The sequence below is a fragment of the Tursiops truncatus genome, chromosome 2 (assembly GCF_011762595.2).
Source record: "Tursiops truncatus isolate mTurTru1 chromosome 2, mTurTru1.mat.Y, whole genome shotgun sequence".
In the NCBI taxonomy this organism is placed as follows: Eukaryota; Metazoa; Chordata; class Mammalia; order Artiodactyla; family Delphinidae; genus Tursiops; species Tursiops truncatus.
Window position 1 is genome coordinate 66,928,844 of NC_047035.1, and position 17,900 is coordinate 66,946,743.

A 17,900-nucleotide genomic window follows, 5' to 3' on the forward strand; every position below is an offset into this window, starting at 1 on the left:
CCCTGCATTGGGAGCACTGCGTCTTACCCACTGGACCATCAGGGAAGTCCCCTGCTAGATGGGTTTTAAAGGTGTGAAATACATTTTTTTTTTTTAAAGAAGGGATGTCTACACTGAAAGGGCAAATGTAGGCAACACAAAAAACAATCACCGTTTTAGATCAACATCTTACACTTTATAATACACTCATACATTTTTACACAAATTTCATGTTTATAAGTGCAAAAGGCAAAGAACCTCAAAGAATCGAAGTAACTGTATCATCAACTGCATTCAATAGAGTTAATACTGTTGTCCCCATTCTCCATCTTCTAAATCCAGAAGGGAACCGTAAATGCCATCCCCCATGTGAACTCCACTTTCAGAAGTTGGAGACTGGGTGTAGTTCTGCACACAACTGGGTTCCAACAGAGCTGAATTGAGTTTCCATTGTGTTCCAGGCCAAATCCGCCAGAAGAAAGTCATCCATTGCTGTCTGAGTTTCATTGCTGTTGAAGAATAAGCTCCCCAAAGTTTCAAAGCCAGAATTCATGGTCTGTGTTTCTGCACTGCTTAACTGAACTTTGCTTTCTAGAGCAGGTAGGTGTTTAGCAGCAGAGATTCTTTCAGTTTGGGTCTCTGTGTCAGATGAATCAATACTCATGGAAAAGCTGGAGTGTTTCAGAATACTTCCCAGAGGCAGATGAGGGCTACTGTCTAAAAAGAAGTTCAAGTCCCTCTGTGTCTGAATGTCAAACATTTCAAGGCCTAAGAAGTTAGAATTTCCTCTACGACTGTAGGACTGGGCAGAGGTGTCTGCAAGTAAGAAGTCAGTTTGGGTCTCTATGTCCAGCGATTCCAAGACTGGCTCAGTGGTTATGGGGCTAAGTTCACTCTTTTTAGTTTGAGTCTGGATTTTTGAGGCCGAAAAGAACTCTCTAATATCAAAATCAACTGCAGGATTCTGGGTTGGGCCAGATGGGAGCTGGGTGTCAGGTCCATTACTTGTGTCAGACGAAGACTACGATTGTCCAGTGTCTGACCAGGCAGATTACTTGACAAGATGTTTTCCAGATCACTTAATAAATCCCTGGTTCAGGTCTGATTATCTGTCATGTTCTGTGAAGAAAGTGTACTATTCTGTGTGCTGAATGAAGTTCATGATTGGTTCAGATTTCTCAATATCTTGATTTAAAGTTTTAGGGTGGTTCTGAGGTAACAAACCATGAGTTACAGTCTCTGCTACTAAGCTGCTGCTTATAATTTGTCTGTAGAAACATCATATGATGAATGAACACTCTCAAAAATGTCTCCACACATTACAGCTTGGTCTATCTGTACTCGATCATCTGTTGGACTTCGCATTCCACTGGTCTGAGTTTCTCTCAAAAGAGATCCCACCTGACGGGAAACTGGGATCTATAAATACATCAGTCTGAGCACTATAGATGAGATTACCTTAGAACTGGGCAAAAATTTTGAGTATGAACACTAATGGGAAGGGAAACTTGAGAACCAAATGTCAAATCAGTTTACGAACAAGGTGATACAGAGGAATCAGGGCTAGCCCACTGTGCAGACAGTAAAAAGTGTTGTGTGGTGTAAGACAGGTCTGCCTGTGCATTGATTGAAGAAATGCTGTTTTCTTGACATGTGTTCCCTAGTTCTTGTAAAGAGTTAGATGGACTTTTACCCGAGTTCACTTGAACACCTGTGCTAATTGGCTCAACAGCAACGGGATTTACAATTTTTGAAAGACGGAGGCTCTCCTTTAGAGAGCAAGCCTCTGAATCTAGGCTGAGGATCAGGGTTCCTATGGACAAGGGCAGTAAGTGCACAGAACCGGGGGGACAGAGCCCTGATGATCGACACCCAACACTACAGGCTGGGCTGAGGAGTCTGCTGTAGGCACAAAGACAGGCACTTCAGGCTTTGGTAAAAGCAACTTCTGAGGATACCTTGGACGAGTTGGAAGAGTCTGCTTTCTGGCATTAGAGCTGCAAGAGTCTTCAAAAGAAGCCATTAGCTTTATTTCTGAAGTTTCTAGCTCTTGAGCATCTGGTGTTGGGGTTGATTGGTTGCTCAGTGATTCACTGGTCTTACTGGACAACTTCTGGTTGTGCAGGCACTTTTCCATTTTCCTTTTCTTACTAGATGGATCCCTGTGTTCTGCAGGGATCGCACGGCCAGTTCGGTAGATGTGGGACTGTAAATGCAGTCCTTCTGGCATAGGGACAGCCACATGTGCACTGGAAGGTATTGCCACAATCCTCTGGATGTCTTTTCAAGTCCTACTCAGTGCCATACGAATTGCTGCACTTAACTATGTTTGTGCTGCTTTTCTGCATGCATTTTCATAAAGTGCTGTTTTCTGAGAGAAAATTGAGAACTTGGTCTGTCAGGGCCTCTCGGGCATCCTTCAATCGGACAACAGCAGAGCCTCAGGACAGTTTTCAAATCTCTTCCTATTGTTGGATTCTCTATGCCATCTTGCTGGTGGTGGCTCTTGACCAGGTGCGTGTTGAGCACCGGGCTGTTGGGCAGGATCTTGCCGCCGCCGCGCGCCGGGAACAGGCTGTTGGTCCACACGGCCCAGGACAGCTTGCTCACCCAGGGAGGGATAAGCTCCCCGGCCAGCTGCCTCTCAGCGGCCTTGGGGGAAGGGGACCCCATGGGCCCGAGGCGGCGGCAACTCCCCTCACAGCCTGGGCGCCCCAGGCCAGAGCCGCGGACCCTGCCGCCACCGTCTCAGAGGCCACCAGGTGCGCCATGTGTCTTGAAGCCCGAATTCACCTGGGTCTTTCACACCTGTTTCAGATACCCTGGTAGAAGAGTGACTATCTCTCATAGTAAATTGGTAAAGAGACTTCTGAATATAATCTTGTATACCCTGCTTGCACAAGGGAAAATGTGTTGATCATGCCTTATGTGAGAATTTCCACTCCATGTCACAGCAATATTTCTTACTACAAATGAATAAATTAGTATTCTGGTTCTATCCCAATTCATGTGCAATTTAGTTAGTATGAACTAATTTCTCAGAAACTGATCACCTCCCTAGGCACTGAGGAAAAAACAAACAAAAAAAAAAAACCTCTCTAAGCTTTGAGGTAGGGGGCTAGGTTTCTTCCAAGCCTTCCCTGAAATGAAACCTCTATCTCTTCCTGTTGCATATCTACTGATTAACATACCTCCAAGTAAAGCCTCGGGCAAGAGGTTCATTCTAGAGCTAAATCTTACGTAAAGCTCTGCTTAGTCCAAGAAACAGACTTCTTAGTCTATGAAACAGATTACGAAACAGTTCATTTTTCTTTCTTTTCCTCTTTACAATCAGGAAGCTTACTATCAGCTGCAAAGAATCTTTCAGAAGTGGTTCTCTGTTAAAATTTTGGGCAGCCAACCTGAATGAATTAAACAACTTAAAATAACTCTAAATTATTATACCGTCTCAGAGGGCCTAGAATGCTTTCATAACTAATGCACTAGCTGCATGGTCTCCTTTCAGCACTGTAGCTGTTTGAGAACTATTCTTCCCAGACAGTGATTTCTTGTATACTCACAAGGCAAAGCTCTCTTATGTTCCAGTGAATCTTCTTCCTCTAGAGCCAACTTAATGTTGTGCTTTGCCTCTTACATCTAACTTGAAGGAAATTGTACAACATGCTCCACGTCAACATTACATGTGATGAACATAACTGTTTTATAACAAAAATTGAAGTTGTATATCTGTGAAAACTTTGCTACATTATCATCTCAGCACTCCAGTCAAGAACCACTGTCTTGGGCTTCCCTGGTGGCGCAGTGGTTAAGAGTCTGCCTGCTAATGTTGGGAACATGGGTTCGAGCCCTGGTCTGGGAAGATCCCACATGCCGCGGAGCAACTAGGCCCATGAGCCACAACTACTGAGCCTGCGCGTCTGGAGCCTGTGCTCCTCAACAAGAGAGGCCGCGATAGTCAGAGGCCCGCGCACCGCGATGAAGACTGGCCCCCGCTTGCCACAACTAGAGATAGCCCTCGCACACAAACGAAGACCCAACACAGCCAAAAATAAATAAATAAATAAATTTATATATAAAAAAAAAAGAACCACTGTCTTGTCTATTTGTTTTCAATTTTCCACATTCCAACTGACATAATTCCATTTTCTCTACTCCTTATGCTTTATTTTTATTCACATTTCACTATTTTATTGCAGGTATGGCTGACCTTCTTAAATTCTTTGTGTAATGAAACTAGATGTTCAAAAAAATAAATAAAATACAGAAAGTAAATACTTTCTCTTTAGTGCCTACTCTATACTGCCCTCTGCAGGTAGAAAGAAAGAATAAGATCCTCACTTAACTGGAAGATTTAAAGTAATTGGTGTTTTTTGAGAGGCTAACCATTACCAACCAGACTCCGTGTGTGTGTATCTACTCACAGGAAGGATTTCTCAATTTGCTAACGTCCCTTCACTGTGGAAAAATTTCGGGGAACCACAGACTATTTTCAAGAGAGTTCCCTATCTCCTACACCCATATACAAACGGACATGAAGTCCTCTCTTATTCTGGGTGAAGGCTAAGGGCCCTCTATGTCAAAGTTCCTTCAAGCCTGTAAAACTTGAGTCTGGGAGTGAAAGAGAAAAGAGACATAAAGGTGCAGACAATGCAATTTGTCTGTGCTCTGCAGACAAATGTCAACAAATGTAGGAACCCCTGCAGTCCCTCAATCAGAGATAATGTGAGATTTTGCTTTCTGTTTTTACAAAAAGTGAAAGGCAGCCTGCAAGATAACCAGCAAACAGGCAGCTTCAATTCTGTGTAGAAAGGACTGTTCATTACACATAGATTATTTTCTTCAGCTACACTACTTTATATGGATAGCAACACTGTCAGTGATGTCATCTTCTGAAACAGAGACCAGGATGTATAGGCATATTGTGCCAACCGAGCCCAAATCAATGACCTGGGTAATGCAGTCAGGGTAACACTATTATTCTTCATCTAAACCCTCCAAGCCCATAGAAAAATAATGCTAATCTGATGCAGGTTCAAGGAATACATTATGTGGGAAAGAAAATCAAGCCCTTGTTTAATTTCATTTACATTCTAATATGTACTTACAGGAAACACCACAGAATTCAGTATCATTATGTGTATCAGACTATGCCATTTTATTTTTGAATTAGTAGCATGTTTAAAAATTTATTAAAATCAAACACTTTCTTGGATAAGAATATTTTTAGCAAGGATATTCTCTAAAAGATTACTCTCCAAATATGTATTCACATAGCCTACCAACACCTTTCCACAACTGCGAGAACAGAATGATTTATAGCATTCTTGATAGAGGAGGCAGCGTTGTTTTATTATTTGGGGTAAGGAGATTTTTTTGAAAGATTTATAGCTTTCAGTTCCACCTCCGCTTGTTTTGTGATTCAATTGACTCATTCTATTTACCTATCTTCACAATGGGCATAATATGGACTTAGCAGATTTAAAATTTTTCAACGTCTGTAAACTTATGCTTTCTAAGCTGAAAAATGTCTCTTTAAAAGGTATGCTGGGGGCTTCCCTGGTGGCGCAGTGGTTGAGAGTCCGCCTGCCGATGCGGGGGACACGGGCTAGTGCCCCGGTCCGCGAAGATCCCACATGCCCGTGAGCATGCGCGTCCGGAGCCTGCGCGTCCGGAGACTGCTCCGCAACGAGAGAGGCCACAACAGTGAGAGGTCCGCGTACCGCAAAAAAAAAAAAAGGTATGTTGGGAAGAGAACCACTGGGTCTTTTCACTCGCTTAAAAGCATACACTGAGCGTCTTCTACCGAATTGCATGTAGGTTGAGGTAAGGGTTAGCACATACAAGTCTTTTAACACCGCACATCCGGGCCACCGATGAGCCAGTCAGAGGCCCCGCCCTTCTGGAGGCGGGGCCACGGGCGACCAGCACGTACCTCCGCTGCGTCGCGCCGCGTCCAATGCTTCCTGAGCGCCGGGGGCGGGCCTGTGCGGCGCGTGGCTAGAAGCTGGGGAATATCCGCGCGGGCTTGAGCCATGGCTGAAAGTGGCCGGCCACCTCAGGCACGGGCCCTCCTGCAGCAGTGCCTGCACGCCCGGCTGCAAGTACGCCCCGCCGAAGGGGACGCCGCGGCCCAGTGGGTGGAGGTAACGTCGGCTCCGCAGCTCCGGTTATCCTGTGGCGCGCAGGGGCGGTTCTCACCGCACTGTCTAGGCGATTTGTGCCCTCGCGTCTCCCTCCGAGCCGGTCGCGTGGCGCGTGGCACGTGCTGTGGGCGGGGCGGGACTCCCGGCCGGTCCGCCCAACGCTGCCCTCAGTGCCTACCTGTGGTCGCCTCTCTCCTCAGTCCTGCACCACCGGCCCTGGCCCTTTCTCCCTCGGACTTATTTTCCGAGAGGAAGAGGGTGTCCCCTGCTTGGCACCCCGGGAATTGGGAGCTTCCCCTCACCGTTTGCGTACCTGAGCTCTGTGGACTTTAGACCTAGTAGCTCAGACCTCTTGCTTCAAAAGAGCAAAAAGCCTTGCCACGCCCTGCGCGATGCTCGGGCTGCTGGTGAGTTGTCCTGATCTGGTTCGAGCTTCTAGGTTAGATTTGTTGCAAGCGTTCAAGATCTGTTTTGACTTGTGCTCCGGATCCCGTCGAATTCCCTCTTAGGTTGACTGCAGCTAAGTGTTAGCACAGTCGTGAGATTGCCCATGAAGCAGTTCTTTTTTCAAGAAACTTTAAAAAACTTGACTTATTTCCCACCAGGAACAAAGATGACTACTTTTATAATAATGTTGCATTGTTATCGAACACATTTCCTCCAGAGAATTTAAAACATTTACACCAATATGATGTCCTTCTGCTTGAATATTTGCCTTTTTAAAAGAGCCTGCCCATATGCAAAATTCCATGCAAAAACAAAATTTTCTTTAAGGCCCCCGGCTTATTTTTTGGAGTAAGTTGAAATGAAGGAAAAAAAATGTGTAATAATAATAAATAAAACTGGTGGAGGTACTCAGAAACTTTAATGTAGGAGCGTTTCATTCATTCATCTGCTGAATTCCGTCCCAAATCTAGCACTCCTTAACACAATCCTAGTTATTATTTTAAATACTACCCATGAACTATATGTGGGTGACTATTCTTAAATCACTATCTGTTACTCCCTTGTAATTTGGAAATATTTATAAGCATAAACAGTCCTATATTTTTGCCCTCCCTTTTTCTTTCTCAAAAATTCATTTATTTCTTTTGTTATGGTCTCTTAAAAATTTCTCTTCCCTATTTTGAGATTTTATTATTTTTGCCATACTGTCCAAAGAGTTGCCTATTTTTATACTTGCTTCATGGGACTATAAATCCCAAACTATTAATCATTTAGATTTCTTCCATGCTTCTTTATCCTTTTATATTCTTCATGTCACATCTCCTTGTGCAAAATCACAGATAGTTTATTGCAGCTTCCAAACTATCAGTGTGTTTATTAACTTTGAAAGCTATTTTAAAGCTTTCTCTTCCACTCCCACACATGGCTAAATTAGTATGAAGAGCTGACGAGTAATTAGAGAGTAAATTCTTTCCTCTTTCTCAAGCATCAGCTATTCTATTACTAAAAGTTCTAATTAAAAAAAAAAACATTTTTAATTGTTTTTAAGTTTACTTTTTGATTTGAAGGTTACTTTGCGTGTTCTTGGTTTCATTCATTTAGACCTTTGCTGTCACAGGCTAATGTTTTTCTTCCTGGAAGGTGAACATTTTTAACCTACAGTGAGAATTATGTGTACTTTCCTATATATTGGAAATGTTCTAGTTATACCAAAAGAAGCTACAAGGAAGGTGATTCTCACTTGAGGAGGGGAATTTGTAGATCACAATTTAAGAGCTATTTTTGGAATAAACTAAAAGAAAATACCTTAATGAAGAGGTAGTGTGGTGAGTAGAAGGAAAGAACTAGTGTTTTTTTGTTTGTTTGTTTGTTTTTGGCCAAGCCATGCTGCATGTGGGATCTTAGTTCCCTGACCAGGGATCGAACCCCTGCAATGGAAGGGTGGAGTCTTAACCACTGGGCCACCAGAGAAGTCCCAACAGGTGTTCATTCCTGCAATTATTTAATTCTGACATTGCATGTGTCCAAATATGAGTATGCTTGAGAAATTTTGGCCTGTGCTGAAACAATCCCAGTGTAGAGAGCTGTAACAGTGGTGCAGATATCTGTGTTATTCAACCTGCCACCTCCTTACTTATGGGTGTGCCCTGGAGGCACTTGTTTGTTCAAGAGCACAATTACACTTATAAAAGGTTACTTCTTATCCAGGTAAATCTGGTGTGAGTGCAGAGCTGCATTTATGTTTATTTACAAGAGTATTTAGATAACACATAGAGCCTGTAATATACAGTAGAACTTAAATGCAATCAACAGAGTTCCTATCATGTACAAAACAGTCTGTAAAGTGCTTTGGGAGTTAAGATGTAAAATAAATTGTGTTTCAGTCCTTAAATTTCTTTTTACATAGTCACTTAATACGCACTTGTATCGCTCTTACTATGAACCAGGCACTGTTCTAAGCACTTTACAGATATTAACTCAATCTTTGTAATAGCTGTTGGACTCAGAAGGTTAATCTACAAAATAAAAAATTTAATGATTCACTCTGCAGCAAAATCAAAGTCATTTGTCAAGTGTCTCTTTTCCGTATAGTCTCTATCCTACAAGAGCTAATAAAGAACTATCCAAGTCATTGTATAAAATAAATAAGCTTACATTCCTGATAACAGAAAACCTCTTGATGTAGAACTTAATATGAATGCAGTTTCCAAGGTTTAATCACTGTGTATTTAATGTATTAACAAAAATAACAAAAAATAATTGGACAGCAGTTTCTTGGAGTTTATTGAAATAGAATCAGACCCTTATTTTCATTATCTATAAGTAAATGGATTAGGAGGAACAAAGAATGATGATGTCAAAAAACATATCAGTTACAGTGTTGTTTATACATCAGCCATATCTGATATAATGTGAATTCATTTGGTGTTGAATAAATGGGCCCCTGCAAACTAAATATTTATAAGTCTGTCAGCCATACTTAGGAAGAGGCTAGTTCATAGTACTAATGATTTTGATCAGAAGTACATGTTTGGGGACTTCCCTGGTGACGCAGTGGTTAAGAATCCGCCTGCCAATGCAGGGGACACAGGATTGAGCCCCGGTCTGGGAAGATCCCACATGCCACGGAGCAACTAAGCCCATGTGCCACAAGTACTGAGCCTGCTCTCTAGAGCCTGTGAGCCACAACTGTTGAGCCCACGTGCCACAACTACTGCAGCCCACACGCTTAGAGCCTGTGCTTCGCAACAAGAAGCCACCGCAATGAGAAGCCCGCACACCGCAACGAAGAGTAGCTCCCACTCACTGCAACTGGAGAGAGCCCACATGCAGCAACGAAGACCCAACGCAGCCAAAAATAAATTAATTAATTAAAAAAAAAAAGAAGTAAATGTTTGAAGGTATAACTTGGGGTCTTTACTGCTCTTGGCTGTATTTTAAACTTAATTTTTGAAAAATGATAGGTGACTGAATATTGAAAAAGATTTTATTTTCTCACATATTTAAGAAATTAAATCTATTATCAAAAGTTATTCCTCTTCTTTTGCATTTAACCTTTTATCTATAAAAGTTGTGAAATTTTATTCATTTACCTCTGTATATAGAAGCTTCTTTCTAATCTGAATTTATTGTGGTTTCTCATAGGTCCAGAGAGGATTAGTGATCTACCTGTGCTTTTTCAAGGGAGCTGATAAAGAGCTTCTTCCCAAAATGGGTATGTGTTTGATGTTTCTTTTTTAAGAGTGAGAGTGACTAGCAATAGATAGATGAATCAGAAGGGGAAAAAGCACAATCTTAAATTGTACTGTTATGTAAGTTATAAATGACTTAACTCTGTGTACTGTTGTTGACTTTAGCTGTTTGCCTTTTCCAAAGCTTAATATAAGTAAGTGTGGTAGAATTCTTTTAAAATATCTGCAGCATTTCAGATCATTTATAGATTGGTTTAGAAGAGTGTACACACACACAGACACACAGACAACACACTGAGATTCAGCCAAGGATACAGAAACTTGTTGGAAGCAGGGTGGCCACATAGGGAGAAATAGATGCTGCATTTCTTAATATAGTCTCCTTATCTCTCAGAGTCCCTAACAGGGGCATAGAGGTGACACTGTATGTACAACATGTGGTTCCCATCAAATATGTGAAGATCAGGCTTATATCATTATTATAAAAGAGTTTACATTAACCATTTATGCACTTTGTAGGAAATGTGTGTAAAGATGATTATTAAACCAAGCTCAGTGTCATCACAGCCACACCTCCTCTGCGGGCAGAGAAAGAGTCAGTGTTCAGGCATCTCTGAACAATAATGTACCTGCCTGCAGCTTTCCAGTGTCCTCGATATTCTATATCACTGCACATTCCTTGTGATAATTACATAGGTTCAGATATACCAAATCAAATTATATACTATCTCAAGACAGTATTTGATAGAATAATTATGTACAAAAAAAGAAGCCTGAAATAGTCAAGCTGTCCCTAAGGTTGGGGACAGGTTATATTCTCTCCATTAGTAAAGGCAGTACCCATTAGTTGGATTAATAAATATAAATTATATAGATGGGTAGTTGAAGCAGGCGGAAGTTAACCTAGAAGAGCTTTAAGTAGTGGAACTCAAGCGTAAATAGCCCAGTGAGGAACAGCTTGGACAAAGAGCTAAAGCTTCTAGAGGGAATTTTATGCTGAGACATCAAACATGTTTAACAACTTTGTCAGAGGATGAAAACTAGACTTGAGAAGGGACTGCAGTAGGTGAGGATGGAAAGCAAGTAACTGTAATAATTTGACCTACTAGAGAATGGACTTGAGGACATGGGGAGGGGTAAGGGTAAGCTGTGACAAAGCGAGAGAGTGGCATGGACATATATACACTACCAAACGTAAAATAGATAGCTAGTGGGAAGCAGCCGCATAGCACAGGGAGATCAGCTTGGTGCTTTGTGACCACCTAGAGGGGTGGGATAGGGAGGGTGGGAGGGAGGGAGACACAAGAGGGAAGAGATATGGGAACATATGTATATGTATAACTGATTCACTTTGTTATAAAGCAGAAACTAACACATGATTGTAAAGCAATTATACTCCAATAAAGATGTTAAAAAAAAATGAAATTTGAATCTGAAGGATAATAGGGAGCTTTAAAGGGTTTAAAGAGAAAATGAAATGAGGTCTCCTGTTGTTACAGAGGGTTATTGCCAGGACTTAATGCTTGGATATTGGACATTTGGTCTGTTTTTGCCTTGAATTAAAGCTTTCTTGACCATGAAAGATATATCGTAGAAATCTTCAAAAACAGGAAGAGCATTTTTGGCCAAATTGTGGCCAAATAAAAACACTGAGGAAGTCCACTTTAACTCTTCTAGTGGATAGTCTAACACAAAGCTTTTATATATCATGATTCTCAGTAAAGAGCTGTGACTCTAAGAATCACATTCTACTGGTGTGAGTTGTAAGCAAAGTAAGTCCATCTATTATTGATAGTAGTAGCTTGTACTTCCCTCTGTTCCAGGAGGCAAAGTAAGCCAGTGTGATGGGATTCTCTTAAACCTGACCTCATACTTATTACATGGATTCAGATCTTTCCAATCAAATCATGTAGCCCTTGGGAACATAACAGCCAGTTATATCCATAAAGTCTGAAATAGCATGGCTAATATATAGGTGTGCAGAATCTTCCTCAATTCATCTTCAGTATAATTGGACAGAGATCCAGGGCCCTGTCCAAACTTAACTTCCCATATACATCATTAGAGATATTTGATCGACAACTTGTCTTAGAATCTTTGAGTTTCCAAGATGCCATTAATTCATTGTCTCATTTTAATTCTACTTACTGACATTTGTATTTGTATTATATTTACTTCTACATACTGATATTTGTATACCAACAGCATTAATTGAATTCTCAGTTAGATCCAGTAGAGGGAAGTGTGTGGAAGTATAATAAATTATACTTACCTCTCTGGCCTGTTATTTCAAAACTGCCTCCTTAGTCTGTCACTAGCCTAAGGCCTGGATAGCTGGATAGTGATTTACGTGGAATGAAATGCTCCAGAGAATTATAGTTTTCTTAGAAGCAATCAATAGGACTGCAGGCTATATAGCAAAGTCCTATTTGTAATAGAGAAAATTAGACTTATTTATTTATTTTTGGTTGTGTTGGGTCTTCATTGCTACGCACGGGCTTTCTCTAATTGTGGCGAGTGGAGGCTACTCTTCGTTGCGATGCGCAGGCTTCTCGCTGCAGTGGCTTCTCTTGTTGCAGATGTTCTAGGCGTGTGGGCTTCAGTAGTTGCAACACGTGGGCTCAGTAGTTGTGATTCGCGGGCTCTAGAGCAGAGGCTCAGTAGTTGTGGCGCTCAGGCTTAGTTGCTCTGTGGCATGTGGGATCTTCCCAGACCAGGGATCGAACCCATGTCCCTTGCATTGGCAGGCGGATTCTTAAGCGCTGCACCACCAGGGAAGTCCCTAGAGGTATTTTAAAATAGGCATTAGTTAAATGAAAACTGATAGTGCTTAATGCAGAGCTTAGGAATTCATTTGGGTGTTCACCTTAGCAGGTTTTCACCAGGTTAATTCCTTGATTTGTAGAGTGGGGCCACTGTACTGAATCCTTGCTAATATTTACTACAGGCTCTCTAATAGTTGAAACCATTGACTACCCCACCAGGAAGCATACCTTTTCAAGCCTGATTATTCACACAGGAGTGTGAGGTTTCAATAGTTCTTTTACTGTTTGTGTCCTCTCAGGACTATTCTTTACAAGCAGAAGTTATTTATACCCTTTATAGAGGTAGGAAGACCCTAAGGGTGTTTATATTAGGCATTTCTTCTGCTTATTGTTTTGAAAATGGCTAATGTTGAAATGTAAAGATTTTCTAAGTTTAGATTTTTTAGCTACACATGGATATTTATGGTTATTTTGACACTTCTTATTAGCTATGAGTATACTTGCATAAGTGCCATAAAAATAATAATACAATATTCTCCTGTATGTATATGAAGATAATGCCAGTAACTCTATACCTTTGGATTTACTTTCCCAGTTGACAGTGAATTTCTGATGATTTTTGCTTTCACCTTTATCCTCCCACTGGTGATGTTTGTAAAATAATTAGTCTCTGTTAATAATGTCTTCGAGGTTATAAAACTGCAAAATCAACTAGTTTATAACAGGATTGAACCTGGAACCTTTGTCTCAGCTTAGAATTCTAGGCAACTAAGTTTAAAATAATAAATGCACTAAGGTTTTTATTTAATGTTCTTTGTTATAAAGTAGAATAAGTGTGTGGAGGATCTGTCATGTTTTTTTTTTCCAGTGGGATTTGTTTTGAAATATAAAAAGGAACAAAAAGGCAAAATCTTCTCATGTATCCCCCAGGGCAACAATATCTTGAAGTTCCAGTATACAGTTAATTCTTTAGTCCTTTCTGGATTATCTTATTGTTAGGAGATCCTAACTGCCAAGTCAGATGTAAAACATCATGCCATTTTCTGCACGAAATTTTCCTTGTTTTTCATGCTTAGATCATTTAGCTTACTGAAGCAGCTTTTAAAATCTAAATAGAAACTTTGTTTAAAAGCATGAGCTGACAAACTGGATTTTAAACATGAGGTTTGCTGACTAGAAGATCGTTGGTTTTCTTCATGTTTGTTTTCTACCTCAAAATGTTCTCCTTTCTTCCCTACCCAGTTAATACACTGTTAAATGTGAAATTAAGTGAAACAGAAAATGGCAAGCGTGTCTCTGTATTGGATCTACCTGGCAACATTCTTATCATCCCTCAAGCCACCCTTGGGGGGAGAGTAAAAGGAAGAAGCATGCAGTATCACTCTAACTCTGGAAAAGAAGAGGGGTTAGAACTTTATTCCCAATTTGTGACTCTCTGTAAAAAAGAATTAGCTGCTAACAGCAAGTGTGCTGAAGCTGGGGTTGTGGTGGAACATGGCACTTACGGCAACAGGCAGGTGTTAAAGCTCGATACCGATGGACCATACACACACCTAATTGAGTTTTGAAAAATTAAAAGTTTCTACAGTTGTAATTAGATTCTCTTCCCCTTCTGCTTGAGTACACTAATCTGCAGCATTTTTAGACAAGAAAATCCTGGGTCCCATCCATACCTCTGCAGCCTGCTACTTGGACGACCTTGCCACGTCACCTAAACTCTGGATCTCAGTCACCTTCCATCCTGCTTTCCCCTAAACTCACACTCAAAATTTTGAAAAATGCCTTGTATTCGCTTTATGGTCATTGATAAGAACATGGAAATGTTTTTAGAGAGCTGTATTTAAGCATTTTGTGCAATCAAGAAAAATATGTTTCTTACACCCTCAAATGTATGTAATATGTAGTAAAAATCACTATTTGTGTTACGATTATAATTTTGTCAATTTTGTTTTAGTATTTCAGATTTCCATATTTTGAATGAAAGAATATGCAATTTACTATTCCTTCTAATAATATCTATGAAAATATAATACAGAAATGTTATTGTACATTTTAATATTATTTTCCAAGGACATCCAAGTGCTTTAAATTATTTTAAGAATCTTTAGTTGATATAGCAATAAGGTATGGGGGACTAAAAGTTTTTTTTATTTAATATACTAATGGCTTAATATTCTGTTTCTCATTTTTTTACCAAAACAATGTGTGTTGCATTTTCTGTTTTTGGTTTTTAAAAGTTACTGTTTCATTAAATTAATGTTCATAAATTTTTTTAGGTAGTTCCTTTCTTGTTGGTTTAGATTGCTGTAAAAGGAATAAAAGGAATAAAAAGGGAGGCTTTCTACTGGAATGATTTGAAAACAAGTTGACTTGTTCATTTCCATTTTATCGACTTAATGATTTAGAGCCAGTATCATTTTTTTCTATTAGTGTATTTTTGTGTCCTCCCCCCACCCCAAAATTCATATGTTGAAGTCCTCCAATGTGATGGTATTTGCACGTGGGGCCTTTGGAAGGTAATCAGGGTTGATAGAGCATGAGAGTGGGGCCCTTATGTTGGGATTAGTGTCCTCATAAGAAGAAACACCAGAGAGCTTGCTCACCCTTTCTCTGCCCACCATGTGAGAATGCAGTGAGAAGGGAGCCATTTACAAGCCAGGAAGAGAACCCTTACCAGAAACCATGCTGGCACCCTGATCTTGAACTTCTAGCCTCCAGAGCTGTAAGAAAATAAATTTCTGTTGTTTAAGCCACCATAAGTCTATGGTATTTTGTTCTAACAGCCCAAGCTAAGACAGTCACATAAGATAAACATCTAATAAGGTAGACTTTTCAAAGCCAAGAGAGGAAGATATACAAGAAATTGAAAGCATAAATGAATCAATAAAAGGTAATGTTCATTTTTTACAAACTCATTTGACTTGATTTAATATTTTAAAGAGTGCAAATGAAATAGTGTTTCTAGTTATCAAAAAGATGAAAACAATGACTTGAAGAAACATCTTAAGTAGCTGTTGAAAATTCTTTGTGTCTTATAATTTCTTTAGGTTTATGTTCCTAAGATACTTAAAGTTTCTGTTATCACAAAAAGTCCTATTTTCTCTATATCCTTCCTGTACTATTCTATTTTGGAACTTAAGGATCAATAACTGACTTGGTAGTGAGCTCATTTGTCCTTAACTTTTGCTTTATTGATTCGCAATACACTTATTGAAATGTAATAAACTATTCATAAACTTTCAAACTCCAATTTTCTCAGAGCTTCTCCAAGGAGGTTTATATGTCTTTCAAAAAGATTATGTGTTACCTATTTTAAATCATTTTGATGTGTGTGGGTGAAATGCTGACTCACAGCCCTAGATTGCTATTTTATAGTTCAGGCAATTCTCCTTAAGAAGAAATTTGCTTGTGGTACTTGTGGAGAATAGAAATTTCAACTACATGAAGAGTTATTAAACAGAAGATGACAGCCAAGTTTGTTTCATTTCCAAGGAGGCTAGAACAAGAGGAAAAAGGCAAGAGAAATAGTAGATAGGAAAATAACTACACCTTGGCTTTCTGTAGCTCTCCTGGCCCAAGATGCTCAAAGAACATTCAACAGATACCTAATTTTATCTTCACAGTATATAATGACAATAATGCTGTGGAAAGTAAGAAAATGCTTAAATAATTTTCCCAAGATCACACATTAGGGAGCAATAATTTCTATCCCCCTGACTTTTCTTGTAGTGAGAGTTAAAATTGATCTTCATAAAGGCTTAGCATCTCCCAGTGTGGATACTTGAGAAAAAACAGCCAATAAATTGTTTTATGTACTAAATTAGGTGGCGGTAGGGTTACACCTAATTTGGGTGCCTTCTGCCTTTGTTTTTCAAAGATTCTAGAATGTTTTAATTAGAGTATCATTTCTTTCTTTTAATGGAAGTATAGTTGATTTACAATGTTGTGTTAGTTTCAGGTGTACAGCAAAGTGATTCAGTATATGTATACACTTTTTCAGATTCTTTTCCCTTTATAGGTTATTACAAAATATTGAGTATAGTTTCCTGTGCTATACAGTAGGACCTTGTTGTTTGTGTATTTTATATATAGTAGTGTGTATCTATTAATCTCAAATTCCTAATTTATCCCTCCCTCCCCTTTCCCCTTTGGTAACCATAAATTTGTTTTCTATGTGAGTCTGTTTCTGTTTTGTAAATAAGTTCATTTGTATCATTTTTTTAGATAACATAAGTGATATATTTGTCTTTCTCTGTCTGAATTACTGCACTTAGAATATCATTCCTAAATACTATTTTATCTGTCCATTTGGCAAACTTCATGGGTTCAATTATATAAAATACTGTGTATAAGACATGGACTACCAATGAGTATGAATTTATCTTGAATATACTCATACTAGGTAAATCAAACACTTTTACATTTCTTCATTCAAGTCAAAAGAAGGCATTGACATTTATGAATAATATCTGTATTAATGATTTATTGACTCCATAATGAAAGACCTAAGCTTATCAGATATAAGGATCAAATACTATAGAATCCTATGCCACTTGTTTTGGAGGATAACTCACATTGGTGTTAGAATGATGACATGTCAAACTTTTATTATCTATGATTAACATTGCAGAGGACCTGATTTGTTACATTATAGTTATTTCTTAAAAACTCACATGATAGTGAAACTAGTATTTCCAAAAGTGCTTTATCTATTAATTTATTGAAGTAAGACTACTTTCTGAAAGAGAAGAACTATTAGAAAACTAACATTTTCATTCTGAAGCCACACTTTGATGATGACTTTAAATGTCTGTTTATTTTGATAGTCTAATTATTCTCCCTTCCTCCCATTTCTCCTACATCTAATCCTTTTTTGCAGACCATCTCCAAGGTAATGTTTCTAGAAAATTCCTTTCTGTATGATATTCCACTGTTTATAAACTTTTATAACTATTTTTTATCTACAGGACAAAGTCTAAACTTCTGAGGTTGGCATGAAGGTTCTCCTTACTCGTTAGGAGTGAATGAAATGAAGGGAGAAATGTAGAGGACCAAAGTCAGAATCCTGAGAAAACATAAAGAAAAGGCAACATATGAGAGGCCACAGGATAGTATAGAGATCAAAGAGGCAGAGAGAACCAGAAAATGTATTGTTAACAAAATAGTTTTCAAGGTTTAAACAGTCAGTGCCAAATACTGAAGAAAAATGGGGCAACACAAAGACTGAGGAGAGACCTCTGGGCCTAGCAGTTAGGTGTTTTCAAACTTATGGAAAATTGGCATAAAATTTGCAAGAGTTACTACAATTAGGAAAAGATTCTTAATCTTTTGTCTTCAGGTAGAGTGTCTCAAAGTATGCCACTGGACCACCTGTA

General features: G+C 39.3%; 1 protein-coding gene and 1 pseudogene across 2 annotated transcripts; one reads left to right on the top strand and one right to left on the bottom strand.

Annotated features, from left to right (window-relative positions):
* Positions 1 to 260: 260 nt before the first annotated feature.
* Positions 261 to 2,352, bottom strand: LOC101325926 (ATM interactor pseudogene; annotated as a pseudogene).
* Positions 2,353 to 5,950: 3,598 nt separating this feature from the next.
* Positions 5,951 to 16,703, top strand: DTD2 (D-aminoacyl-tRNA deacylase 2). Of its 2 annotated transcripts, none has more exons than XM_019924082.3 (3): positions 5,951 to 6,122; positions 9,714 to 9,783; positions 13,768 to 16,703. In XM_019924082.3, exons 1-3 carry the CDS (start codon positions 6,012 to 6,014, stop codon positions 14,091 to 14,093), a joined length of 507 nt encoding a protein of 168 aa, XP_019779641.1. In that variant the 5' UTR covers positions 5,951 to 6,011; the 3' UTR covers positions 14,094 to 16,703. The 2 variants fall into 2 exon arrangements, with proteins under 2 accessions (XP_019779641.1, XP_033707103.1); XM_033851212.2 differs by lacking the exon at positions 5,951 to 6,122 and adding an exon at positions 6,151 to 6,529.
* Positions 16,704 to 17,900: the final 1,197 nt, after the last annotated feature.

Coding starts and splice junctions, on each gene's coding strand:
- DTD2 (XM_019924082.3), top strand. CDS start 6,012: ATGGCTGAAAGTGGCCGGCCACCTCAGGCACGGGCCCTCCTGCAGCAG. Junction 6,123..9,713: donor CCGCGGCCCAGTGGGTGGAG/GTAACGTCGGCT, acceptor GGTTTCTCATAG/GTCCAGAGAGGATTAGTGAT. Junction 9,784..13,767: donor AGAGCTTCTTCCCAAAATGG/GTATGTGTTTGA, acceptor TTCCCTACCCAG/TTAATACACTGTTAAATGTG.